Source organism: Citrus clementina, unplaced genomic scaffold (genome assembly GCF_000493195.1).
Source record: "Citrus clementina cultivar Clemenules unplaced genomic scaffold, Citrus_clementina_v1.0 scaffold_4, whole genome shotgun sequence".
Classification (NCBI taxonomy): Eukaryota; Viridiplantae; Streptophyta; class Magnoliopsida; order Sapindales; family Rutaceae; genus Citrus; species Citrus x clementina.
In genome coordinates, this window is record NW_006262274.1 from 24,128,348 (window position 1) to 24,154,465 (window position 26,118).

General features: G+C 36.1%; 6 protein-coding genes across 6 annotated transcripts; 3 read left to right on the forward strand and 3 right to left on the reverse strand.

The window, feature by feature from the left end:
• Positions 1-128: 128 nt before the first annotated feature.
• Positions 129-1,260, forward strand: LOC18044605. The gene has a single exon (XM_024186049.1). It carries the CDS (start codon positions 325-327, stop codon positions 934-936), a length of 612 nt encoding a protein of 203 aa, XP_024041817.1. The 5' UTR covers positions 129-324; the 3' UTR covers positions 937-1,260.
• A 1,265-nt stretch (positions 1,261-2,525) lies between these two features.
• Positions 2,526-6,114, reverse strand: LOC18044606 (phosphate transporter PHO1 homolog 3). The gene is given in 15 exon segments (XM_024186332.1): positions 2,526-2,622; positions 2,698-2,834; positions 2,934-3,218; positions 3,353-3,425; positions 3,427-3,476; positions 3,549-3,617; positions 3,717-3,821; positions 3,916-4,174; positions 4,251-4,290; positions 4,479-4,499; positions 4,502-4,607; positions 4,753-4,830; positions 4,920-4,968; positions 5,043-5,409; positions 5,493-6,114. Coding segments are annotated over 15 exon segments (2,358 nt in total).
• Positions 6,115-9,742: 3,628 nt separating this feature from the next.
• On the forward strand, positions 9,743-12,690 carry LOC18044607 (fructose-bisphosphate aldolase-lysine N-methyltransferase, chloroplastic). The gene is made up of 6 exons (XM_006438681.2): positions 9,743-10,263; positions 10,384-10,412; positions 10,742-10,953; positions 11,102-11,224; positions 11,518-11,922; positions 12,094-12,690. Exons 1-6 carry the CDS (start codon positions 9,755-9,757, stop codon positions 12,307-12,309), a joined length of 1,494 nt encoding a protein of 497 aa, XP_006438744.1. The 5' UTR covers positions 9,743-9,754; the 3' UTR covers positions 12,310-12,690.
• Positions 12,691-13,058: 368 nt separating this feature from the next.
• On the reverse strand, positions 13,059-17,371 carry LOC18044608 (O-fucosyltransferase 3). The gene is made up of 8 exons (XM_006438682.2): positions 16,690-17,371; positions 15,653-15,720; positions 15,479-15,567; positions 15,234-15,396; positions 14,828-15,117; positions 14,164-14,368; positions 13,847-14,004; positions 13,059-13,756 (listed from the first exon to the last, which is right to left on the reverse strand). Exons 1-8 carry the CDS (start codon positions 16,949-16,951, stop codon positions 13,456-13,458), a joined length of 1,536 nt encoding a protein of 511 aa, XP_006438745.1. The 5' UTR covers positions 16,952-17,371; the 3' UTR covers positions 13,059-13,455.
• A 1,425-nt stretch (positions 17,372-18,796) lies between these two features.
• On the forward strand, positions 18,797-20,978 carry LOC18044609 (transmembrane emp24 domain-containing protein p24delta9). The gene is made up of 4 exons (XM_006438683.2): positions 18,797-19,139; positions 19,221-19,430; positions 20,502-20,578; positions 20,666-20,978. The coding sequence occupies exons 1-4, from the start codon at positions 18,936-18,938 to the stop codon at positions 20,808-20,810; spliced, it is 636 nt and encodes a 211-aa protein (XP_006438746.1). The 5' UTR covers positions 18,797-18,935; the 3' UTR covers positions 20,811-20,978.
• A 518-nt stretch (positions 20,979-21,496) lies between these two features.
• Positions 21,497-25,855, reverse strand: LOC18044610 (integrin-linked protein kinase 1). Its single transcript, XM_006438684.2, has 11 exons — positions 25,321-25,855; positions 25,015-25,089; positions 24,782-24,898; positions 24,407-24,501; positions 23,869-23,989; positions 23,685-23,764; positions 23,231-23,290; positions 22,854-22,975; positions 22,682-22,767; positions 22,485-22,600; positions 21,497-21,940 (listed from the first exon to the last, which is right to left on the reverse strand). Exons 1-11 carry the CDS (start codon positions 25,627-25,629, stop codon positions 21,814-21,816), a joined length of 1,308 nt encoding a protein of 435 aa, XP_006438747.1. The 5' UTR covers positions 25,630-25,855; the 3' UTR covers positions 21,497-21,813.
• Positions 25,856-26,118: the final 263 nt, after the last annotated feature.

A 26,118-nucleotide genomic window follows, 5' to 3' on the forward strand; every position in this document is an offset into this window, starting at 1 on the left:
GAAATGTGAATATGGGATATGAAGATGCAACCTATATTTCTCAATTATTAATTATTAATTATTAATTATTAATTAATGGACAAGTAAAAGGATCAATACTGTTGAGAGAAGCAGGGGCCTTGATTTGGTTCATCACAAACAGCTGAACAAGTCAGCGGGATCGACACTTTCTTCTTTTTCTTTTCTAACAAGAAAACAACACATTCAATTGTGTAATTAAAGAAAAACAATGAAAAACATTTTATTATTATTTTTTTTTGGGGAAGAAAAAAAAAGGGGAAACTCTCTCAACCAGCAAGGGTTTAAAAGAGGTTTTAACCAGACATGGGAGGCGGCTTCTCTTCAACAACAACCGATTCTTACAACCCTAACTCGTATTCTGACTCACCGATTCATACAGATTCTCAAAATTCAAACTTTTCTCCTAACTCAGTAAACCCTAATATGTCCTCTTCAGATAACAGGAACCAACCACAAGCCCCACAGAGCTCAATCACTGACACCCAAAAAACCCTAGAACCAAAACCCCAATCTTCAGATTCATCAACTGACACCAAATTAAAAAAATCCCAAGAAGGGAAAGAGACAGTGAGTGATAATGGAGAGGAAATTGAAGGTGAAGAAGAGGAAGAAGAGGGAGAGTGCGGATTTTGCCTGTTTATGAAGGGCGGTGGATGCAAAGATAGCTTTGTAAACTGGGAGAAATGTGTGGAAGAAGCTGAGCAGAACAAGGAAGATGTTGTTGAGAAATGCTTTGAAGTGACCAGTACTTTGAGAAAGTGTATGGAGGCTCATGCTGATTACTATGAGCCTATTTTACGCGCTGAGAAGGCCGCTCAGGAAGAGGCCAATAAGGAGTTGGAGAAAGAGAAGGCCGCTGAGGAATTGCAGAAGCAGAAGGATTCTTTAGGAGAGGGAAATGTAGGTGCAAATTGAGATGGTGTGATGGTCAAAAAACCTTTTTTTTTTTTTAATGGAAAATTTTGTGCACGATTTTAGTACTTATTTTTCAAGAATAGGTTAACATTTGGGGATAATAAGGATTCTTCATTTTGTTTTATTCACAGATATAAGATTACGAGAAATGAAAGTTATCGTCACTTTAGTAAGTGGACGATGATTTATGACTTGAAAATCATTTATTATTTGGTCATACAATAACTGAGTATGGCTTTTGGATTGTGTTACTATGATAAATGCTTAAGCTGTTTACCACTGCTTTACCTGCCTTTGACTTCCCCTTATAATTATATGGTTTAATCCTTTTGGTTATTGCTATAAGGTGCTTCTGTTATACTTTGTGGTGGTGAACTAGTGATGTTCTTATGCTAGGATAATTGTGGTTTGTGTTTTTTATAGGATTCATTTAGCATTATACTTTTCTTTAATGGTTTCGCTAGTCTGGAATGTCATCTCAGATTGCTCTGTTCTTGTGTCCTCTCCTATAATTAACCAGCATTCCTGCCATTTTCTAATCTGTTGAGGACCCATTTCTATTGATAAGAAATTTTAGGTGGGAACCTCTATTGGAAATGAGTGTACCTGCCTGATGGTGTTTAAGGCATCTTAGTGATTGATCATTGCGGGAATATATGTTTGCTTTCCTCTATTACAAGACCTAGAATGAGTGGGAGTTAAGAGATTTGGCCCTGGGATGGAAATTCAAGGGGATTGTAGTGATGAGCAGGAAACAAGGTTAAGATCGTTGAAGCTATATATTGTCTTTCCTTTATTCTCCTTATGAATCTAGAATTGTAAAGGACCTTTTGTATCTGGTGTATTGGTGTATGTACTACAAATGGCTATTCGTATGTTGGTGAGTACATTCTAGATAATATTGGATGAAGGAGCAATTGATGAACGAGTACATTGTAGAAAATATTCTTGTGATGTATTGTGGTGATGATAATGATTTAAAACTAGGAATTGTCTTTAATGCCAACGAAAGGAAACATTCGCTAATTGTATCAAAAACTTGGTAAATTTTTTCATCAGTTTGGCATCAGAAGAAAACAAGCGGTGCACAGGTTTTGTTCTGCAGGGAGAAACTAGGCTGATACAAATTCAGGTCAAGTAGCAGACTTTCTTTTTGCTTTTCTTGTTTTCAAAACTGCTATCTTTCTGCCATTTTTATCTGTTTCAACAAGTCTATGCCCAATGTTTTGATACTTTTCTACTTTGCTTAAAATCCCAGGAAGCAAAAATTAATTTGAGTTCACCAAATTTCCATGCATGGTCATGTTTTTGACATGTTATACTCTGCTTTCGAACCACGAAAGCAAAAAGATATTTGAATTAATCAAATCTTACTACATGAATGGACCCCATGTACACGTTGATGACCTGAAAAATTGACGATGTCATCTTACATTTTCAAATGTAAAACAAAAATGATGCTAAAGAACAAACAGATTCTTTTTCCAAACACTTTCGTTTTCTTCTTCCAGTTAATCTGAAATTTGATTTGTATTTCCTTCACCGTCAAAAACATCGGCTGAATCTTCATTCGTAATTACTTTTCTTATTCATCTTTCCTCTTCATCTTCATCATCGTTGAATGGTAGTGGTACTGACTTGAATGCACGGTACTTGCCCACGTTGCTCAAATGCTCATTTTCCAACCTTAAAAAACAATAATAATTTTTTTAAAAAACAGTTAACTCTTTTTGACAGGTAGGTGAAAGAGATCTTGTTAACCTGAAAAAATTCCATATGCTACGACGGATGATTTCAAGGCTGGCAACAATTGTGATCATTGTGTTCCTATGTAAAAAAGTAAAATTGAAATTTAACACATTCTGCAGCCATGCAAATCTCAGAAGAGCGTTCAAGTCCTGCAGTTTGACGGTCAATGAATTGTCAGAGATTACTACAACTGCTTTAGAAACTCTCAGTCTTGATGGAGACTTCATATATGTTTTATTGTTGCTTACCATGCCTATAAAATATACACTCTTATGAGGGACAAGGAGTTTGTCTCTCAACCAACAGTTCTTAGAATGCCAGTTTAGAAGACCCCAGTCGAAAACAATGTCCTAATATGTACCAAACATTGCTGCACTTACTGAGAAAATCCAGGCTATTATTTTCCAGCCAAGTCCCCCGACCCCGTTAAGACTCAGAGCTGTTCTCATGCAAACAGCAACAATTGTGAGAAAGTATTTTAGCCCATTGTATCCTTGCATCGGATATTTTTCCTCAAACAGGAGTCGTAGGCACTGGATTTAAAGAAATTTAACTACTTTAGTTGACACAACCCACAAGTTTGAAGAGAAAGCAGTCGAATAAACAAAGTTTAAACCCTCTTAGTGCAAAATTTTAATCCCTTTTTTGGCCATTTGCAATTATATACCTGAAGGAGGCGCGACTTGTGTGGAATCACAGCAACGATGAAGTTGAAAGTTTGGTATACACTGCTAGTCTGTGTTTAAAATAAAATCTCCCCAACCATAATAACAAATGTAGAACTCCAACTTCTAAGAATTTTATAGGACATAAACTGACTAATCGTGCATGTGAAATGAAGGCATTTTGTTAATTGACGTTGCTAATATATAATCCAATTCACGAACCTGGCTGGTAAATTGGTCCGCCAAGAAAAAATCAGGGATTGTGACCTGCAGTGGATGGAATCAAATAATAACTTTTTGGTTTCATGCTCCCCCCCCCCCCTCCATTATTTCTTTCGTTACACAAGTGTTTCTCAATTTGTTTACCTTGTATAGAGGAACAGCAATGCAGTGAAACAGACATGTTAAGAAGAAGAAGCGACTTGAGCGATATAAGATGTTGAATGGCAAGAACAACATGGCAAATAGAAGCTGCAAAATGAGGAAATAATTAGTTGTGTACGATTTTCGGAAGCTGAATAGGGAAGGATATATAGTTATAGTAATTGAGTTCGATGATCTTTACCACAAGCAAGATCAGAGGAAGAGCTTCTGTGAGTTCATTGTAATCCTTCGTCTTGGGGTCTATTTCCATGACGAGGTTGCCAAGGACAGTCAGTAAGGCTAGTACCGAAATGCCAAAACTGACGAGTAAAACCTGTCGATACCCCAGCTCAGTTCCCATCTTGAATCCTAATATGAAGGGATAATTCACTCTATATCGCTTCCAGAAGTATCTATTGCTAGCATACACGAGCATGTGTAGGACAATGAACGCAAACAAGCTGCAAGAAATTAAAACCCCTCATTACTTGTCAAACATACGCAGTAAATAAATTCTTTAAGGCCAATCTTGGTTACCTGTAAACGGGGAACATGTTGTCCATGTATTGCTTCTGCGCTACTTTATTCAATATATCATGGGCGCGTATGATCAAGATGAGGGCTGTTACCGGAGCAGCTGTGCGGCCAGACAAGAAACCTGAAAATTTTAACAGGAATTTGTTGAAGGAAAAGAAATCAACTCCATAGAAATGCAAATCTGTATGCAGTTCCAATTAATTAATCAAATAAGAATCTAATAGTAACCTGTAGGAAATGTTATTCTGGTCTTTCTCTCTTAGCTTTTGGTCTTAAAACGTTCATGCCTTTACTGCGGTTTGAATTTGAGAAATGCTTGATGAATGTAGTTTCAACCCTTTCCATAAGCTTGGAAACCTAACGTGACATTTCGGGTGAGTGGCTTCATAAAATCGAATTATACTTCGTCACATCGACATATGAGATAAAATATGCACAAATTGTCCTTCTTTTGTTCTTAAAAATAATTAATTGCTATTTTAATCATATCATTCTTTTAGACATCTCACCTCATAAAGCTGCCAAGATAAGAATTGTCTACCATTTTCATGTAAGATTTTCCTGCATTTCTTGAAGTGATCTGCGAGAATGATGTTAACCAAAGTGAGCTGGGACAAATATCTTATATCAGACACCATTTTGAATTAATCCACCAGTAAGGGCTCATACCTCGTCATATTTCTTCATAATTTTTGAAAATGCCAACATATTTCGGAAGCTGTTTCATGCATATATTAAAATCATCACATTCACATACCATTTAAAATGCATCAGCAGCAATTGACTAATTACCTGTAACTCTTAAGAAGGCGAAGCTTTTAGTAAAATTCAACAAAAGCTCGCTTAAGTTGATCTTCAACTTTCCTTAAAATTTCCCTACTGAATTTCAACTCTCTATGCTGAGGAACTTTGAGCGCACCCTTGATAGTGGAACGAGGGGTTTCCAATGTGTTAGTAATTTTCACACGGTCAAGTACTTCCAATGGATCTGGTCTATTATTTGTCTTAATGCTAACTGGTGGTATCTTTGCTTGTACAACATTTTGTAATTTGATCATCGTATGATTGCACTCTTTGTTAATATCATTGCTATCATCACTTGTCTCATCTGACAGCCCATGGATGCTCTCTTCAATCACATCCATGTGTTGATCTCTTCCTGCATGCATAAGTATGCATATGTACACAATAGAACGCCAGGTTAATTTCTTAATGTAAAATTTGGGACATATATACACTTACTGCTTGTTCTAGCTCGAGCTGGAGTAGAAATGGACAATTCAGCAGTGGAAGCTGCAACATCAGAAGCAAGACGAGTCATCTCCAGCTCCACCGATTTATCAACCCAAATTCCTTGTGGATTCTCTACTTTAATACTGAAAGCAATGAAAGCATCCATTTGCTTATTCAAAATGGCAGCATCTTTCTCCACCTCTTGCACTTTAGCTCTACAGAACTTGTCAACCTTATTGAACTCGTCATCAAGCCTTCTAAAATACACTAACTCGTACTCTCCCCCTTCGTCTGAGGACATAAGGAAGGTTGTTTCGTATCTATGATTGCCATCCCGGCTCACAGAATTGACCAAAATGGCTGATTGGGTTTCAATATCTGAAGAAGAAGCAGAGGACGGGCTCATGGGATCGTTGTGCTTTTGTGTTAGGCCACTGAAAGCTTTGTATAGTGTCATCTTTCGCTTTAGCCTACCTGCACCTGCACCTACACCTCCAGGGGCTGCTGCTGCCCTGTTTCTTCTCTTGAAACGTTGGATTTCTTTCAAAAGGGCTTTCAGATATTCATAATCCATGTATGCTTCTTGCCATTCTGGCACCATTTGTGCTGCAAATTCTTTTCCAAACTTCATTTTGATTTGCAAATGAATATGATAATTTTGGCTGCTTGATTGTGATAGCTGCTAGCTTTAGTGAACTTGATAACTGAAAAATCGATGCAGCTACCAATGCATGAACAATATTGTTTGAGTCTATGTATACACATCACATACCTCGTTGTCACAGAGATCATTCAGAGTAAGGAAAGAGACTCTTTCACAATCTGGTTAAATTAATTAATAATTACAATAATAACTCATAAAGGAGTGTTCATATTGATTGAAAATTTACGTCAAAATTTTAAAAAAGAGGCCGCAAGCAGACACTCCCACCACCGCGGGCCACATTCATTTTAAATGAGAACAATATATTTTTCTTTCTTTCTTTTTTTTGGGTATTTCATCTTTTAACAACTGTCCAGTCCTCGAGAGTTACTGATTCCAAGTTTAAAAAAACACGAACATATGCAATATCTATAAAGCAAGATATTATGCAGTAAATAAAAAAGAAATATTCTTTTTTTTTTTCCATAGAAAGTAACTAGGAAAAATAATAATAATAACAATGAAGGTTGAGTTTGGCAGAAGTGCTTATTTTATTACCACGTGAATTGACAAGAAACAGCACTTGGACCTTTTCGCTTTTGGTACGCCTGCGCAGTAAGTGCTTCAAAAATCTTAACCGCTGAACCGCCGGCTAATGCATCTCGTGCTAATAAAAATACATTGTTAAGAGGTATGTTAAAATTCGATCTCTGGTTCATGTTTCGTCTACCAAGCTTGCTCTAATAGCCCGAGAAAAATTAAATACATACATCAAAATAGGAAAGCTTCTTTATTCCATAACAGCAAAAGCACTTATTCACTCTCTCATCAGAAATTTCAATCTTTTCGAAGCACTTCCTGTGTGTGTTAGTAGTGGGGCAGTTGATTCGTGTCTTTGTTTTGACTGTTCATATATGTATATTGAGAGCCGTATATATATTATTTGAAAAAGAAATAGATGTTAGCGTCTGATTAATTCAACAATTTACAAAATAAATTCAGTAATCCAAATTCAGTGCTTGGAAATAGGGCATGACTTTGGAGAAAAAAAAAATAATTGTTCTTCTGCAAGACAAAACACATGCTGCTCACCGAATGCACGCAGCACAAGGAATCTATTATTATTATTATTATTATTATGTATTCGGCTCAAACTATGCTAGTTTTACTTTTTGGCCATTTGAATCTTTGATTATTATTATCAAACGAACGTAAGTGTTCATCAAAACTTTTCATGCATGCATGCAGTCCGATATACAAAAAAGAGTAGCGGAAGGAGCAAACATTAGATATCCGCACTGCAATTTGAGGTAGCTTATCAATTTCATAAACAAATAAAAAAGGCAAAATAAGTTACGTATTAATTAATTGTTGGTCATGCTCAAAGTTGAACTACTTTTGTTTGCTTGCTGCTGGTGCTGGGGCCTGAGTGAGTACTGGGGATCAAAGACTCTCATTTTCTTTAACGCCGCTTCTTTTCTCTGGACTGGGACTCGACATCTTGTGCCTGTTTTATTCACAGCCCCTATAACTACTACACTTGCTGATTTTGATTTCTCTTTCTCTTTTTTGAGAAATATTATTTTACAGAAAAAACTCGTTACTAACAAAGAAAAAGAAGAAAGGCCTGTCCAGCGAAATCATCGGTATTTTTTGGGTCTGTTGAGGCCCCAATAGTTCATGATTCATGGACTTGACGTGCATTTATGAATTCGTTTCTTTTTAGTGTTAAATCTTGCGATACTTTTTTCTTGTTTTTTGGGAAAGGAAATGAATCACCAAGACACCAGCCGTTGCATTTATGACTTTTTATTTTTATTTTTATTTTTTTTTTGCACTCACCAAAATCTACTGTGAACTCAATTTGAACTAGCAATGTTAAGCATCTAATATTTAAATTCTAATTTGAGTCTCAATTCATTCATTAGATATGGTTAAATAATTTTACAAGTTATAAAATTTATAAATGAGTGGCACATAATATTATAACTCAAATTAATATGTAATTATTGAGATGCCTAACTATTAATTGGAAAACAAATCTCAAAGAAATATTATGTAAAATCTACTTCTATATTTTTCAAGTATTCTTAAAGATAAGTTAATAGAAAAAGTAAAAAAAAAAAAAAAAATTCCACACCCACTTGTGCCATAGAAATTCGTTCAACTCTTATTTTAGATGAGACTCATCAATGTTGTACCCATCCAAAACCAAAAGTACCAATAATTTTTAAAAGATGCTGTACCACTACCTGAGAAAAAAAATTATGGTAAAAAAAAAAAAAAAAAAAGAGAGAAGATGACGATGACGCTAGACATTTGGAATTCACAATTTTTTTTTTACCATTAAAACTGTATTGCCTTTGTAAATTTAAATTCCATATAGTTTTATTGTGATTTTAGATGTAAGATATTTTTACCCATTTAACGTTAGTATAACATCCGCATCCAACCAACAGTATTAATAGCGATGGTAATGGTACTCACAAATCACTAAATTTGTCCAAATTAGCTCATGTGGTACCTGCCAACTCGCACTTCTTTTCAATTATTTTTTAAAAGTTTGATAATTATGATACTTATTATAATTATTGTGTATAAATTAATTTCATTATATAATTATGGATTATTACATACTTATGGATTATTATATACTTATTAAAAATATAAATTATACTTATGGACTATTAATTTATTATGTACTTCTTGTAATCATTATATAATTTGGATTATTACATAATTATATAATTTTGTTCTTCGCATTAGTATTTAGAAAGTATTAGTGATAGAAATATTAACCTTGAATCATTATTATAAAAATCGTATTGGATAGGTGGTAATAGCAGTGAATGAATTGAACATCTTTAACTCTTGCAACTTATATTGAATGAGAATATAAGATAATAATTGTTGCAAGTGCAATTGTGATATTTTTACATAATTGTGTTGTTACTTTTGGATATTAATTTTTGTTTTTTTTTTAAATTGAAAGCATTTTTGCAATTTAATGGACTTGTGCATTTCACATTTTATTTTGAGAATTGGTGTTGGATTGACAATTGGTGTTGGTCTTGTGCTTCTTCTTTTTTGCACTAATACTGAAATTTTAATTTCCCATTTACATTGATTAAATTTAAAATTGAGTATTTTATACAAAATTTTAAGTTGTTATAAATTTACATATTGAGTTAATAATTTAAATTTTTAACTTTTATTAAAAGCATCTTTAAAAGTTTTTTATTTTAAATGTTAAAGATCGCTAAAAATATATCAGGGTACTATTATGAGTTTCGTAATTATCAAAACCAACACCATGTAGGATTTTTTTAAAATAATTAAAATCCACATCAGGTTGTAGGTGGATTTAATAATTTAAATTTTGTTTGGGTGTGGATTTAATAATGACAATAGCAGATAATTCCCATTACCATCCTTAAGTATTAACAAAAATATTCGTAAAATAATTTTTTTTTTCTAAAACTTATAATCATTTAATATATTAACAATTCTTAAGATAATCACACCTAATACCCCTGCGTTAAAAAATCTTATCCAAAACCACAAGCTATATAAGACACGAATCTATGGAGAACCAAAGCAAAAGCTCACAGTCCGAGAGGTGAAAACAATGGCCGCACTCTCGAATTTCTCATTCTCATCATCTACCAGTCCTCCGACATTCGTTTCCTCCTCAAAAACCCTAAAGCTTCTTACTTCCCTTACCAAAAAACCATCTTTTCGTCTAAAAAGCAGAGCTTTTGCAGCAACTTGTTCACTTCATTCAGCATCAGCAACAACTAACCCACCAACAGCGCAAGTCGAAACCTTCTGGCAATGGCTCCGCGACCAGAAAGTGGTCTCCCCAAAGTCACCCATAAGGCCAGCTACATTCCCAGAAGGACTGGGGTTGGTTGCACAGAGAGACATTGCTAAAAACGAGGTCGTTTTGGAGGTTCCCATGAAGTTCTGGATAAACCCAGATACGGTTGCAGCTTCAGAGATTGGAAGCTTGTGTAGCGGATTGAAGCCTTGGATTTCAGTGGCTCTGTTCTTGATCAGAGAAAAAAAGAAGGAGGATTCTCCTTGGCGGGTTTATCTTGATATTCTTCCCGAGTGTACGGACTCCACTGTGTTTTGGTGGGTGTCTCTTTGCTTTTTCTTTTCTACTTTCTCTTTGTTTGTTCTATTCTGTTTGGGTTTGTTTTGGTTTTTTGTCTTTGAGGTTGATCAAGTTATATGTTAATGGCTTCAGTGCAGGTCTGAAGAGGAGCTTGTTGAGCTTCAAGGTTAGTGAGGGAGGCTTTAGAAATATTTGATTTATAGATTGAAGTAAATCAGTTAACTGTGAACTATTCTCTGTTGCTGTATATGTGAAGCATATGTTTTGGTAATTAGAAGCTGCTAGTGAGTGTAGTTTGAAAAACTTATTTATTTAGTGATATAAAGAAACTGAGCTTTTGTTTTTTTAATTAGTTACGTAGCTGATCTTTCTGTCACTGCCACTTTCTATCACTACCAAATGTGGCTAGAGCAAGTGAAGCGCATGATTGAGTCAAATTAAGTCTATATAATCATTGTTTCTTTTATAGTTGAGATTTTGGTTTATGTGATGCAGGGACTCAACTATTAAGCACAACTTTAGGTGTGAAAGAATATGTCCAAAACGAATACCTAAAAGTCGAAGAGGAAATCATACTCCCTAACAAGCAACTATTTCCTCGCCCTATCACATTGGATGACTTCTTGTGGGCCTTTGGGATTCTAAGATCGAGAGCATTTTCACGTCTTCGTGGTCAAAATCTGGTTTTGATCCCCCTTGCAGATTTGGTAAGGCTTTTTGCTTTTGCCTTGAAGTGGTTTTCCATAGGAAGAAACTAAAATATGCGGGCAATGAATTTTCAACTATGTTTTGGAGGGCCTCTTGTTTCTTTCAGTTTCAAAATTTAACTTTCTACGACCTTGGATTATCAATCAGATAAACCATAGCCCTGGCATAACCACAGAAGATTATGCATACGAGATTAAAGGAGCAGGTCTTTTCTCAAGGGATCTTCTATTTTCTTTGCGGACTCCTGTTCCTGTTAAGGCTGGTGAGCAGGTGAAGCTTTCCATCTTTTAACATTTATTATTTTATTACTTCAGCTACTGTAGTTCCAAAGTTCCTTCCAAAAACTATATTTGATGTTGAGAAAATCATCGGATCATCAGCAACCCTACTAATACAATTTTTTTTTTCAAAAAAATTTACTTTTTGGCTCTCTTTATGTTGCCGTTGTAAAACTGAATTTGAGTTTTACATTAGACAAAAAATTCTCTTATAAGTCGTGAGCTTCAGAGGATTTTTATTTACACCAAATTTTAACAACTGCTGACTTGGACTACCATTGATAGGTTCTGATCCAATATGATTTAAATAAGAGCAACGCTGAATTGGCTCTAGACTATGGCTTCATCGAATCAAAGTCCGACCGCAATGCATATACCTTAACACTAGAGATTTCTGAATCAGATCCATTTTTCGGTGACAAACTCGACATTGCTGAGACAAATGGTTTGGGAGAGTCTGCATACTTTGATATCGTCTTGGGAAGAACTCTTCCACCAGCAATGCTTCAGTATCTGCGTTTGGTAGCACTTGGGGGAACTGATGCTTTCCTTTTGGAATCAATTTTTAGAAATACCATCTGGGGTCACCTTGATTTGCCTGTAAGTCGTGCAAATGAAGAACTCATATGCCGTGTGGTAAGAGATGCCTGCAAATCTGCTCTATCTGGCTTTCATACTACCATTGAAGAGGTAAATGTTGGTCCTTTATGTGCATGACTAATAGAAGTTAGTTCTCATGCAGTGATTTTAATTTACCATTCATGCATGTACTACAACACAGTTGATGAGATGCAGTTTGAACTTGTTTATATCTTTTCCAACGCTCCTTTTGTGCCGGTATCAAATAAACTTGTCTTGCAGGATGAGCAGTTGTTACAAGGAGGAAATCTTGATCCAAGATTGAGAATTGCAGTTGGAGTAAGAGCAGGAGAAAAGAGGGTGCTGCAGCAAATTAATGAGATTTTTAAGGAAAGGGAATTGGAATTGGATGAGTTGGAATATTACCAAGAAAGGAGACTTAAGGACCTTGGTCTGGTTGGAGAACAAGGTGACATAATCTTCTGGGAGCCAAAGTAAGATTCGACAAATGGGTTCCAAATGGCTCAGGCCTCAAGGGCTTGCGCTCAATGTATTGTTATCTAAGCTACCAGAATTGACCCTTTTTTTTCTCCTTTTTTTCTGGAAAGATTCTTCTCCATTTTACTTTTACGCTGGATCCAGCAAATAAAGCATATTTGATCATTCGGGAAGGAATTCTGATGCAGAGCTTTCATTCCAACTTGTAGTGCTCTTGAGGGAAAAGTAAATAGGATAGTTTGCAGGTGTTTTAACAACAGTATCTGCTCGGGGGGCCGAAAAAAAAAAACAACAGTATCGGCATTTCTATAGCCTGAATAATTGCACCCTTTTATTTGACAAATTCGGGTAGGGTTCTGTCATGGTTTATCACGCATCGAGAAAATAGTGACCATTGTAATTTCTCACTTTTTTTTAAGCTGTGTATTTGTTACGTTTTCCTAGAAGCAAGAGCCATCAGTTTCACGGAAAAATAATAATATTTACATTCAAAATAAGGGTGTTGTTAAGTTACATGATAATGTAACTTATATTAACTCAAAAAGTGTATTTAGTGACCTAAAAAGTAGTTTAATTAATTCTATTTTTCGGCCACTAATGATTCATATAAGTACATTATAATGTAATTTAACAAAGTCTTCAAAATAATTTACTCTCATTGCTTCAAACAGGCGTATTGCCCAATCATTTGTTCATTCTTTTCGTTTTTGAATCCAAAACAAAAGTCATTAGGCACGCCAGCCAACTGCTCCACCCTGATTCAAGCTGAGTGGATTTTATTTTAAGAATCCAGGTTTAATATGTTTTAACATTCAGTCCTTGGAGCAATAAATCTTAACTGCATTTTCTTTTTTACTCTGTGAAGAACAATGAAGAGCTACAATCTGTATGATCAACTATGCAATTATGTGACAGCACTGCACAACAAATGAACAGGATGGAAGGGGCAAAATTGAAAAAGAATAAACACATGACAAATAAATTGGTGACCAAACTTAGAAATGCCAAGATGGAAACTCAGGAAATCTGCTCTGCCGTTTCAAACAAAACTCTACTGTGTGTATAGGTGGTCGTTTAAAGCCTTCAATCTTGAAAGTGACATGGCTTGATCACCTGAGACTTGGGAGCAAGTATGTGGAAACCTTCTCAGGACAGTAAATCTGAAACTTTAGCTCCCTTTATACCACTCAAGTTACCATAACCTGGCAAGTCAGCACAATTTGTTCCCTCACAAAAGCACTCCTGAGGATTTGCATAGAAATAATCTTCCTCCTTGGGTTTGTCCGCAATTACCCTTCGACGTGTTGGCTGTCCCATCCTTTTCTCGTGTGCTAGCCGAACAGCAACTGTAAATTCATTAAAAGAAAGAGTACCATTGTGATGCATATCCAGCAGCCCTACCAGTATTTTCCGATCTAATAATATGGACTTTTTGAACCCAAGATACCTGTATGAGACCAAGTTAGGAGTAGCTTCAATTATCTTATCATTGGATATTGATTTGCATTCTTTGGTTCTCATGAGTTGACATGCATACCTGCGGTGACCCTCCACAACTTTTGCCATGTTCCCATCATATGTAGGAATGAAAATATCACTAGCAGTAGAAACCATAAAATCCAGGGCTGCCATTTGAGATGAATGATTCTGAAACAGTTGTAGTTCTGCCGGATCTAACAGCATTTCTTTTCTCACCTGAAATCATAACCAAATCTTGACATTCAAAAGAATTTATATCCTAATGTACAAACCAGAAATTCAAATTAAAGAAAAGACACTCGTGAAATTGGAAGGGGAAAGTATGATTAGTCAAACAATACAAATGTTCAGATTTTGGGTCTCCAAGATACTCACAATCCGTGGAAATGCAGCTCTTAGTGCTGCAAGTCTCTTTTCCCCGCCATAAATCTCACCAGCTGCAATATAGATATGTGCATCCTTATCGATACCCAATGCTTGCAAAACTAGTGCAGCCTCCTCTGGAGTCAAAGGACAGAGACCTTGTGATCTCCTCTCCTCTGAAACTATTTCTTTCTCTCTCCACCATGGGTATGCATATCTGAAAAGATGAGGCAATGCAATGAAAATCAAGCCATATCATCTCCAAAATTACATGGCAAAGCACACATTACTTTGATCTTTTGATATATTCATAGGACAGGTTGAAAAAAAATAAAATAAAATCCTTTGGGTTGGAATTAAATTTTTTCCTTGGACAAAGCACAAGTTTAAACAATTTAAATGACTTAGATAGATGAAACCAGAAACAATATCATCCCAAAATTAGCCTGAATTTCATTATTGTTGACTATCATCGATTCCACAGTTACCACAATTCACAATGTCATGTCTAATACAGCAGAGTTTTTTCTGGTTTTTGGCTATGACATATAACCTGACTATTATTTGTGTCTTTTAACAAGAATAGATTAAAAGTGCACTTAAATATAGGATATCATAAGGAAAAAGAAAAGAATGAGAGAGAGAGAGATAGCATCAGCTTTCAAGCACAACAAACCTCAACCGCTTCAGTTCCTCTGCTTCTCCCATGGAGCAGCCATGTGTACAACCTGAGAAAGCCAACATGTCCATCTCATATCTCAGATGCAAAGCCACAAAAGGTCCCTTTTCTTGAAGTATACGAACCAATTCGTATCCCAGAGTCTCAATCTTAGGAGTAAATTTCAGTCCTTGGAAATTTACGCGGCACCTTAGTTTTTGAAGATCAAATGGTATCCCATTGTTTGCCAGACGCGTATCTGTTCTGTTGAAGTGCAACACCTTGTGCTTGCTAAAATGTGGCAGAATCTGCATTGTAGGACCACTGCCAATAGTCAAACTGCCGGAGCAAATAAAGAGTATTGCACTGACCTTCTATTGACATAGTATTTAGTAATTCAAGAAAAATAGCAAAACAAGTAGACCTGTTGCAAATAGTATTTTTCATTTGACCAGCTAACAGGTGGCATCTCCATGGGACTGTATCCGTATTTCCTACTATACTTCTTTGGCAGCCTTCTGACTATTCGAACTTCATCCCTTAGGGAATCAATGAAATGTCTCACATTGAAGATATCCTCAAAATTACTGCAGAAAGAAACCTAATTGAAAATTTAAAGAATCCATCACTTATGGAAATTATGCAGCTTTCTGATAACCGTGGACATACCTAGGGTCAGCCCAGAATGATGTCTTATCAAGCTCAGGAACAACCAAAGTGAGATTTAAAAGTTGTGCAACAGTAACCATATCACATATCTAAAATATCAAATGAGATGAGTCAAAAACTTGGGAGTACTATTAAGAAAACCAGGCAAAAAGGAGAAGAATAAGAAATACAAACTGCAGCTCGCATTTGATTCAAACCCCCATTGCAGGACACTTTAAGGAAACCATTACTAGTATAATTTCCTGCAAAACAAGGTGTTATAATCAATTCCAGAGTTGGGAATGAAAATGTGTCTTTGATAATAAAAGCCATTTTTGCAAGTCGGTCATTAGGGTAGTTTCTAGTGATGTATCACCTAAAGATGATCAGTAAATGACCATGAGAACAAGTAAAATTACATGATTCTAGTGCTCTATCTTCTTGACTTTCTCCTATGAAACCAAGGTCAAGAACTTGAGAAATATTACAATTACAACCACAATAACTTTGATCTCTTTCATGTTTTTATTTATATAAAATTCATGTTTGTAGAGATATTTACTTTATAAAGATTAATTTTTATCTTTGTTATTTTGTCAAAAGCTTTATAACAAATTTGAAGACACTACACTATCATAGTGGACATTACTGATCAAGCATCTAGCAACCACCTAAGAAATGGAAGAGAAAATACTGAAACCACCTAATACTTGTAGCTCTTTCAGAGTTTTCGCAACTACTAAAACCAACTTCTAATCCATGGAGAGAATTGCTCAAAACTTAAGAAGGCCTGAAGTAAAGACCATAATCAGCTATTCTATAATCATCACTATGCTGCCCCGAATGCCACGACCACCACATTGAGGCTACAAATGTACTTGCCTAAACAAAATATCCTGTATTATGTACTCTTAAAACACATAACAACTGCTCATAATTCAAAACACACCCACCCAAATATATTAACCTTCAATTATCCATGTTCCATATCTCAACATGATCACTTATCAACTAATAAGTCAGTTTTTGCCCACCAAATTAGTAATAGTAAACAACCGAATATGATGAATGCTCACAACCGAAAATGGTGCACAAAAAATTTCAACTTAATAAAAATTCATAACTAGCATCACCACTTAACTGAGTCCAAAACGAAAGGAAAAAGATATAAAAATAAACTTTCATGAATAGAAATAAAAAGCACTAAACAAATAAACAAGAAGCGAGCTCACTAGGGGGAACAAGAGGAGGGGGAGATTGAACAACGGCGTCCACATGGCGAGGAACTAGCGTAATCCAAGGAACTTTGTTTGTTATATTGGGGAAAAAATTGGGATGCCAAAGCTCTCCAACGGCCACCAACTGAACCAAACAAGTCCATAACAGTATGCTCGAGCATACCCTTATGAACCAAACTTGTAAACGTGTCCGAGGAATCCCTGGCGCTTGCAACTTGTCGCATCTCACCTGTACATTCTCAGATCTAACTTCCATTTCTCTTCATCGCCACTTCATTGAAACCTTGCAACAAATAAACTTACGCTTTCACAGAAAGTAAACAATACCCAGTTCGATTTTGGCAACAAAAAGCCTAAACGCACGAGCATTGTCGAAATAAAATTGGATCTTAAACGTGGGTTAGGGTTTTGGTGGATTAATTTCTATAAAATTTGGTAACTTTTTGATAGATCAACAAAAGGAAAAGCAACAAAAGGGGGGACAGTCACAAGCGAAACAGAGAGAAAATAAATCAAACCAACCAAAGAAGGATTTTCTAATTTTATGGGAAATTTTGTTTTTCTTTTCTTTACTCTCTCTCAATTAATTAATTTCCTTTTTGGGTTCAGTTTTCGGAAACAATTGTCAAATTTTTGGCACTAAACTATTTATGTTCTGATCGTTTTGTTTCATTAAAAATAGCTTCGTACGCTTGTGGTTCGTGACATACATTGCCTTAAACTCAACGTTTCAATATTAAAGAAAGGTAAAGTCCTAGATTGTTAATGACAAGCTTGACTTGTTTTGGAAAATTTTTAAATATTTTCTTCTATTCAAAAGGCTTGTTTGGATTTCATATAAAATCAACCTATTGCTGTATTCAATTTTTTAACATGTATAAATATACCGGAGCCATATAGGGTCCTATAAATATCAAAATGTGTGTATTTGATATAATCAAGATTTGAAGACGTGTTCAAAATCAATTTATAATATAATGGGAGTGTTTTGTTAATAAGCAGGCTTAAAAGTGTTGGTCAAAAATCAAAATAGGCTAATAGAGTTTGATTTCCTCGTGAGGAATGTCGCTATTAGTCTAATTATATTGCATAAAAGAAAATTTTCGTTGATTTTAATATCTACATAAATAGAGAGAAGACTTTTTTTTTTTTTTTGAAAGTATAGTTATAACTAGACTTTTTTCATTATTAATTAATCCGACCTGGTCTTACATCATAGTGTTTAATTAATAAAAGATTAATAAAGGTAAAATAAAATTGTCAACGTCTTTGGAATAAAAGTAAAAAAGTCAAGCCAACCTTCGAATTGTTCAGCAGGCGTTAGCCAAAGTGCACACTCCCTCTGCCCCTCAGCTGATGCTTGACGTACACGAAAAGCCTGCCTTTGTGCTGTGAGTGCAAATTGCAGTGATTTCAGTTCAAGTTCTTGCGGATGGACTTCATTTCCTTGTACCATGGAAGCGCACAAATAGTGGCATCAATTTAGGTCAACAGGCTCTGAAAGTGAGGAGAAAGAGCAATTAACGACCAAAAGAATCAAATCCGCACGCTAATTTATTGGTGGCAGACCCACCATAACACTGGAAAGCGCCCTTAGAGAGCACGGAGAGCCCTGGGATGGGTGGCTTTTGCATGGACTGTACCGTGTGCTTGATGAGTCTTACTGTCGGTGATGGTAGGACTTCGGAAGTCTGAAACGATTGCCACAAATTCGCAAATGCATTTATTAATTTATTTAGGACCTTCAAATTGTAATAGCAATAACGATTCCGACAATTTCGACAATCCTTCATATTTATCATTTATTTTTTTAACGTATTACATCAAATATACTTAATTTGATGAGTGCAGTCTGCTGGTTATTAACACAATGCATTGATCGTTTATCATTATGTTGCAGATTTTTTTTAATCTCATAGGGATAAGTGGGAACGTCTTCATGACTTTGTTCAGTATTTGGGAGTGGGAATGAAATTGGAGGGTTTGTATTTTCTGTGGTGTTCATCGAACCGGCCCAACGTCACATTTATCGGCCCAAAAAATTGGATGTTAAACCCGTTCACGCAGGCCCATATTTCGCGCGTTTACGTGTTTCGTCGAATGACAAGCGTGCACGTAGCAAGAACAGTTGACCTTCTTTGCGGTGGCGCCACGGCCCTTGTGAATGACTTGAACCTTGCTTGATTGATCACTTGCTCGCTCGATCAGATCAGATCGAATAAAATTACAAACACGCCACTATGATCAGATTAACGCTGACTCTTGTTTTAGTCATCGGGATTTTATCCTCGACTTCGCAATCACTCCGTTTCGAGATACAATCGGCCCACACTAAATGCATCGCCGAAGACATCAAAAGCAACTCCATGACCGTCGGGAAGTATAACGTCGTCAACCCTAACGACGGCCACCCCTTGCCCGAATCACATAAACTCACCGTCAGGGTAACTAAAATTAATCTTTTTTTTTTGCATCATTATTAGATTATGATTTTACATATATGTTTGTGTTATTTCTTGTGATAGGTGACGTCGGCTTACGGTAATAGTTATCATTACGCGGACCGAGTTGACTCGGGCCAGTTTGCGTTTACGGCTGCCGAGGCTGGCGATTACATGGCTTGTTTTTGGGCCGTTGATCATAGCCCGCAAACAACGGTGACGATTGATTTTGATTGGAGGACTGGTGTGCAAGCTAAGGACTGGTCTAACGTTGCAAAGAAAGGTTCTGTTGACGTAAGTTATTTTTGAAATTTTTCTTATGATTTCTGTCCCAAATTCATTTTTTTTCTTAAATAGTTAACTGATTTTAGTGATATAACTATTTAAATACCTTACGAAGAGGAATTAGTACTGGGATTGTAGAAACTTTTTGGGGGAAAAGAAAGATTGATGTTTTAGGTACCTTTCTAGAAGTCATCAACCCTAAATGTTGATAAAAAATCAGATTGTTCTTTTGAATGCCTTTTAGATGTTATCTGCCCATGAATATGTTATTATTTAGACTTTTTTGGGGTGAAATATGGCAAGTAATCTTTTGTTATCATCTGCATGTTTGCGATCAAGGCCATGTAAATCAGGGTGCACTCTCATCCCTATTCTAAGAGCAAAATACACATTTTGAGGGTTATTGTTGGTGGGTTTGTTAAAGCAATGCCTCATGGCCCTGAGAGCACTATCTACTCTCATTTGAAATGGTATACTCATCGTCAAACTTGCCCTTTAAATGATGACACAGTAATGTGCTTTATACAGTTAAAATGCTGCTGGGATCTGGTTTATTTGATAGATATTCCTTATTGTCTGCTGGAAGTGACTGATTCTATCGACTCTTGATTTCACTTAGATTTATTAGAGCCAAAAACCTTTGTAATGGGTGTTGGTATGGCTGTCAAATGCTTAATTGCCAGAAAATATTCCGTTCTTTTAAGGAGTATTCACGTCAGAGACTACACCATACTTGATACTGGTGAAGAGTGCCATGCTGTTGTGAAGCAACATGGTTACTGATTTTGTAGAAACTTGGTCAGTGTTGATAGAAAATAAGATTGCTCCACTTAGCTCTCTACAGAATTGACTCATATATCTATGAGTCGTTCATTTGCATAAGCTGTGTGCTTCGGCACAGCAATTAGCATAATAAGCTTTTAATCGTACAAATTCTTTCTTTAAATTTAATGGAATACAAGTTTTTGTGGGAAAATTCATGATTGAAAGCTAGTTATTGGTATTCCCTATTAATAGTAGAGATTTTGGGATTGAGATATGAAATGAAATTTACACTTTGCTTCACTCTTTCAATGACAGGTCATGGAATTAGAGCTGAAGAAGTTGTATGATACTGTTAGTTCTATTCACCAGGAGATGTTTTATCTCCGTGAAAGGTAATGAAATGTTTCATTTTCTTAGCAATGTTTTTCATAGAGACATCACATTAACTATTACTTATGCTTCTTTCTTCTTTGGTACAGAGAAGAAGAAATGCAGGAGCTGAACCGTGTTACTAACTCCAGAATGGCCTGGTTTAGTGGGTTTTCGCTGTTTATATGCATTGCTGTTGCTGGCATGCAACTATGGCACTTGAAAACATTCTTTGAGAAAAAGAAGCTTATATAAGAGAAGCGTCAATTAAATTAAGCAATTTTCTATTTGGTGCTCTTGTAAAAAATTTCCCCAAAATTTTACTTCTAGAAGGAAAAATAATTTTCAGATCATATGGTTAGATTTATTGGAATTTTTCAGGAACCTGAATATTCATTTTTGCATACTTCTTTTTCCTTTCTTCACATATCTTGGTGCAATTCTCAGAGTTTTAAATGATTGATGCCCGTCTGCCCGACTGTTCCACCTATTGTGTGCGCTCTCTTCTTTCTAAGAATTAAGGGTTATTTTTCTATTAGCTGGAAATTTGTAACAGAGTTTTGCTGATGGATGATCTAGAAAACTTTTTAAAGTTTGATCTTTGTAATTGGTTTGCGAGAGATCACCCATAAGCATACCAATAATGCTTAAATTACAAGTTTAATATAGAATTAATTTTGTTTTAAGCTTCGAGGCAATTCGGAATCGCCAATTCTACCTTTGGTAATTTGGTGCTCGAACATTTTTTAATAGAATTTGTGTACGTTTACGCGTTTCCGTCCAGAGAGCCGGAGCCAAGACGGTTTCCGGTGGAAATTGCTAGATCTACAAATCCAGCATTATATAAGAAGCACAACCGAGGGAATGCCGGATTAACAACTTTGAGCCTGTGAAAAGGAACAATAGAGAAGCAGAAGCTATCACTTTGGGACGACCAAAAATTACAATTGAGAGATTCGACTGAAAATCTATTGCCAAATGATTGAACATTAAGTGTTGATTTGGGGCGAAACTAAAAATATGCTAGTTTGAGAACCACATAAAAGACGAAGAAGTAAAAACTGAAGAAGTAAATGAATAGCAGCTACTATGTTCATCGACAGAATCTGAACAGATTAGCGGAAATCTATCAAAGCAATAGTTCTCACAAGCTTCCTCAGTTGAGTCTATTCACAACACCACCCTGCAAGATTGGGTGTACAGGAAGTGAGGCAGAAACCGCATATAGAGCACCTAGTGTGCACTCCCAACTCTGACACTATGCATTGAATATGTTCCAATGATGATCTGTTGGTAAAGTTTCCTTGATCTTTTCAAGCCTCTTGAGAATATCCAAGAATGAAGGTCTTTGGTTCATGTCAGCAGCCCAGCACTTCTCTGTTAACCTAAACGCAAGCATAAAGAGACATTAGCAACATGATGTCAATTTTCAACCTGTACCTTGATAAAGATAAAAAGTTATCTTGAATACCCAAACGATGAGTGGAAAACCTTGTTTCAGTTGAGTCACTAGTAAATTTTACCGGACCACCTTAATACTACCAATCTGCCATACCTTTCGCCGTTGAAAGTATTCACGAACAAAATTCTTGTTTTCAATTTAGTTAATAGTACATTTGCATGATAAAATATTGCTATGGAACTCTGGGAGTTCCTCTTGGAATCTCAACGAAGTTGATTCCGTGTATCAGATTCATTTTTTTTTATTTTACTTTTTTAAAATTTTAAGATGTGGTTATCCAGAGTCATAGCATGATTTGTTACAGTCAATAGTCCTCAACATGAGCTGAACTAGGGTATAGTTAAGTGTTTCACATTAGAGAAGTTCTGGGCCATGTAACATCTTAAATTGGATTCATCTGTCAGCCATGTGTGGTGCTGCACAAGATAAGCAACTTCCTGCTACATTGAAGAATAGGATTAACTTACTCTCTCAATTCAGGTGTAAATCCTTTTGCACGGAAAAAAGGCCTATGTCCCTCTGCCACATATTTTGCTGCTTCATAAGGCTCGTAATTTGCAAGTGGTGGTTCTCCTTCAAGCATCTGCTCAAAATCGAAAAGTAGTGCATTAGGACTAAATTTAAGATGCATTACATCTCATCACCATAAGCACAGCTCAATTACCTCATAGAGTATCATTGCAAAAGAGAAAACATCAACCTTCTTGTCGTATTTCCGGTGCTTGAAGACCTCAGGAGCCATATACCGGTCTTTTGTTTTGTTCACAAAACAGAAGAAAAATAAGTATAATAAGATCATATTTACATAAATGAACAATTTGACACGAGATACTCACAACTCCCAGTCTCCCCAGTCATTTTGTACACATCATGAGAATTCTGAACCTTGATGAGCTTGCTTAGTCCAAAATCTCCAACTTTCAAGTGGTCAGCACTTGAGTTGACCAGAAGAACATTCCTGATACATAGGAACAACTTTGACTCAACGACATAAAATGGTGCAAATGCTAACTCAAAATTGTTAACAATAGAAGAAGATACAAAATAATAAAGGAAAGAGATATTTTCCCTTGCTGGAGAAAGGTAATGTTTGCTTAAATACTCTTCAAGATTATATGAATGAATATAGTGCATTAACTAAGTGAAAAATCAGCAGCTATAAGTAAAAACTGAAGATGGCAATTTAAAATGAAATCTGACACAGATAACTCACCTTGGCTTCAGGTCTCGATGAATTATGACATTTGGTTCATTGTGAAGATAAGCCATGCCTCTGGCCACAACAGAATTACAGATATTAGCATAATATTGAAATCCACAAGGGACTTTTATTCTATATAACTTATTTATTTTTCTTTTAGAGAAACCAAGTCTGTTAAAGAAGCAGGCAGATGAAGGTCTAAATAAAAGATTTTTTAAGGCTATGTTTCCAAATCTGATGAATATCTGCACTATATATATTCCAAGTAGTAATTTTTTGTGGATGACAAGACAAGTTGAGTTTCCTATGAAAATGAAAGGCCATGTTCCCATTTAAACATAGAATCAAGAGAAACTTCTAAAATACTTCCAGCATTGTCCTGCTTCTTCTTCCCTTGTGTTACTTAAAACCTGAAAATGAGGTATAAGTGCAATTTGGATTTTAGACTTAGAGGCTGATGATTTACCTGGCAATGTCCAGTGCAAAGTTAACAGCTGTTGAAGGACTAAGTGCACCCTTTTCCTTGAGATACTTATGAAGATCACCCTATCATGAATTCCTTCTTTGAGTCAATTTCTTGAGATCACTCATAAGAGCTTGTGTGGAGATAAATTAAATTTGAAACAGAAAACAAATGCGCATTCAGATACCCCTCGTAAATACTCGGTAATTAACATAAGGGGCTTCCTCTCGGTGACCGCTCCCAGGAATTGGACTATATTAGGATGGCGAAGTTTCACCAGCAAATTGACCTCATGCCTGAAGTCCTGACTGAATCAGGAAAGTGAAAAATAGTAAGAGATTACATTCTTAATATAAAAGGTTTAAAAGAAAGGTAGCAAGGAATTAGGTTACACTACAACATCCACCATATTAATCATTTTCTTAAGAATGGTGAACCAAACTTAATAACCCTAGTTATATATATGATATATTGAAGTCACTTCTTCCTCCAATAGAGAACATCATATCTTGGAAAAGCATCTCAGAATAAATATCTGGCAAATCCAGGCAAATTGAAGTTCTACATTCATCTTTTATATGAGTTATGATTCATTGCCCATTAGGGAGCAAAAGGAACTATCAGAATTATTTTAATCAGAAACAAATAATTTATACGGTTTGTGATGAGACATTAGAACTATCATCAAACTGTACTCAAATTTCAAAAAAATACAAAGAGCTTACATCACCAATCTATCATCTGAAAGTGACGGAAGTATGCGTTTGATAGCAACTGGTGTTCCTCGCCAATAGGCTTTTAAAATCTCACCGAAAGACCCCTACCAGAATAAGTTATTCTCAGTGAAAGCACATCTTGCAGGTAGATTTAAAAGGAAAGAAAAAAAAAAGGCACCAAGAACTTGTATGGCGTGTAAAATGCAAACCACACACCAAAAGCATAAAAACTACAAGAAATTTTGATCAAGCAACAACTTGTTTCGCAGATATCATAAAAGCAAATTTTGAATACCCATGCAACTTCTTTGATTAATCAAGAACTGCAAATGTCCCCTATAATTTGAAAATCATTAATCTTCAGAAATTTAAGTTGCGCCTCACCTTCCCAATAATTGCCGAGCTCGAGAAGTCCAGCTCAGAAGGGTCAATTTCCCAGTCACACTTGTTTGGCAGAGGGGGAGGGACTGGCTTTGGTTCAAAGTGACTTCCATTTTGACCCTGCAGCATGCCGAATCTCAATCAGAGCTCACAAATGCAATTGAAGATACAAATGGCTCATCATGAAGCATACATACATCAAGCAATAAAAATGATGCGTTGGTGATTGGACTTACATAAGACAGGCCACCATGAGCATTCAAAAGCTCCATCATGTTGAATTTCTTAGCTCCTTCGGCATCAGCTAGCGGCTGTCGCAACAGTAACAAAAATCCAAATGTACATGAAACTATCCCAATCTTGAAATCATGTGTAGTTTCTAGTTGCAGTTCAATTAAAGATTTTTCATTTAATAAAAAAAATCAAAAGCATTATACAAAAATTCAAGAACTCCAGTAAAGAATCAGCAGCAGTAATCAGAGTCAAGTGATGGATAATTAAATCACAATTCCGAATAATCGTCTTCTGAAAGAAAAAAGTACCGTATTTTTCCAGCGATCCTGAGCGTTGACGTCAGCGCCGTACTCGATCAGGCATTTGGCCACGTCGATCCAGCCATGGAGGGACGCGACGTGGAGCGGGGTCCGATTGTCGTAGTCCCTGGCGTGGACAAGAGACTGATCTTCCTCGAGGAGCTTGCGGACGGCAGCGGCGTCGTTTTGGTGAGCGTGCCAGAGTATCAGAGACGTCCTGCTCACTCTCGCCTTCTCCTTCTGCTTGTCGGCTGAGGACGTGGCGCCTCCCTTACAGGGCGTCGTGGAATCGCCAGGAGAGGAATTACCCGAACTCATGTGCTGAAACGGATCGGATCTTTCTCGTTTTCTTGTTCGGATGGTGGGCTGCTGGTTTGTTTGTTTTGAGTGAGAGTTAGTTTTGTTTTGTTTGTACGCATTTCAGATTATTTATTTATTTTTTTGTTATCTATTTCCATTTTCCGGACTCGGAGTGTGTGTGAAAGTGAAATGGAAGCAATATGAGTCTAAAATTGCATCCGTTTTCGGGCTTTTCACAACTTTTTCAACAGAATTAGATTCGTACCATTTTTTATTTTCCCACCAGCTTTTTATCTTTATTTTTTTATTTATAATATTTATATTTACTATGGTGTATTGTCTTTTCCAATCTGAAACGCATATATACATCGACTGATAGAAAGCAGTCAGCGTCGTCGGCCTGTGAGATTATTACGTAATATTCACTAATATTGTTTTCTTCCTAACGAGTTACTTATCACTGCAATTGTAATAATACTACTTTGACTATTTAAAATGATTTGTGCT

Coding starts and splice junctions, on each gene's coding strand:
- LOC18044605 (XM_024186049.1), top strand. CDS start 325: ATGGGAGGCGGCTTCTCTTCAACAACAACCGATTCTTACAACCCTAAC.
- LOC18044607 (XM_006438681.2), top strand. CDS start 9,755: ATGGCCGCACTCTCGAATTTCTCATTCTCATCATCTACCAGTCCTCCG. Junction 10,264..10,383: donor ACGGACTCCACTGTGTTTTG/GTGGGTGTCTCT, acceptor GCTTCAGTGCAG/GTCTGAAGAGGAGCTTGTTG. Junction 11,225..11,517: donor CTGTTAAGGCTGGTGAGCAG/GTGAAGCTTTCC, acceptor TACCATTGATAG/GTTCTGATCCAATATGATTT.
- LOC18044608 (XM_006438682.2), bottom strand. CDS start 16,951: ATGGAAGTTAGATCTGAGAATGTACAGGTGAGATGCGACAAGTTGCAA. Junction 15,721..16,689: donor CCCTCCTCTTGTTCCCCCTA/GTGAGCTCGCTT, acceptor CTTGTTTTGCAG/GAAATTATACTAGTAATGGT. Junction 14,369..14,827: donor GAGGAACTGAAGCGGTTGAG/GTTTGTTGTGCT, acceptor TCATCTTTTCAG/ATATGCATACCCATGGTGGA.
- LOC18044609 (XM_006438683.2), top strand. CDS start 18,936: ATGATCAGATTAACGCTGACTCTTGTTTTAGTCATCGGGATTTTATCC. Junction 19,140..19,220: donor CACATAAACTCACCGTCAGG/GTAACTAAAATT, acceptor TTCTTGTGATAG/GTGACGTCGGCTTACGGTAA. Junction 20,579..20,665: donor ATGTTTTATCTCCGTGAAAG/GTAATGAAATGT, acceptor TCTTTGGTACAG/AGAAGAAGAAATGCAGGAGC.
- LOC18044610 (XM_006438684.2), bottom strand. CDS start 25,629: ATGAGTTCGGGTAATTCCTCTCCTGGCGATTCCACGACGCCCTGTAAG. Junction 23,291..23,684: donor TTTGCACTGGACATTGCCAG/GTAAATCATCAG, acceptor TGTTGTGGCCAG/AGGCATGGCTTATCTTCACA. Junction 21,941..22,484: donor TTTACACCTGAATTGAGAGA/GTAAGTTAATCC, acceptor GCTTGCGTTTAG/GTTAACAGAGAAGTGCTGGG.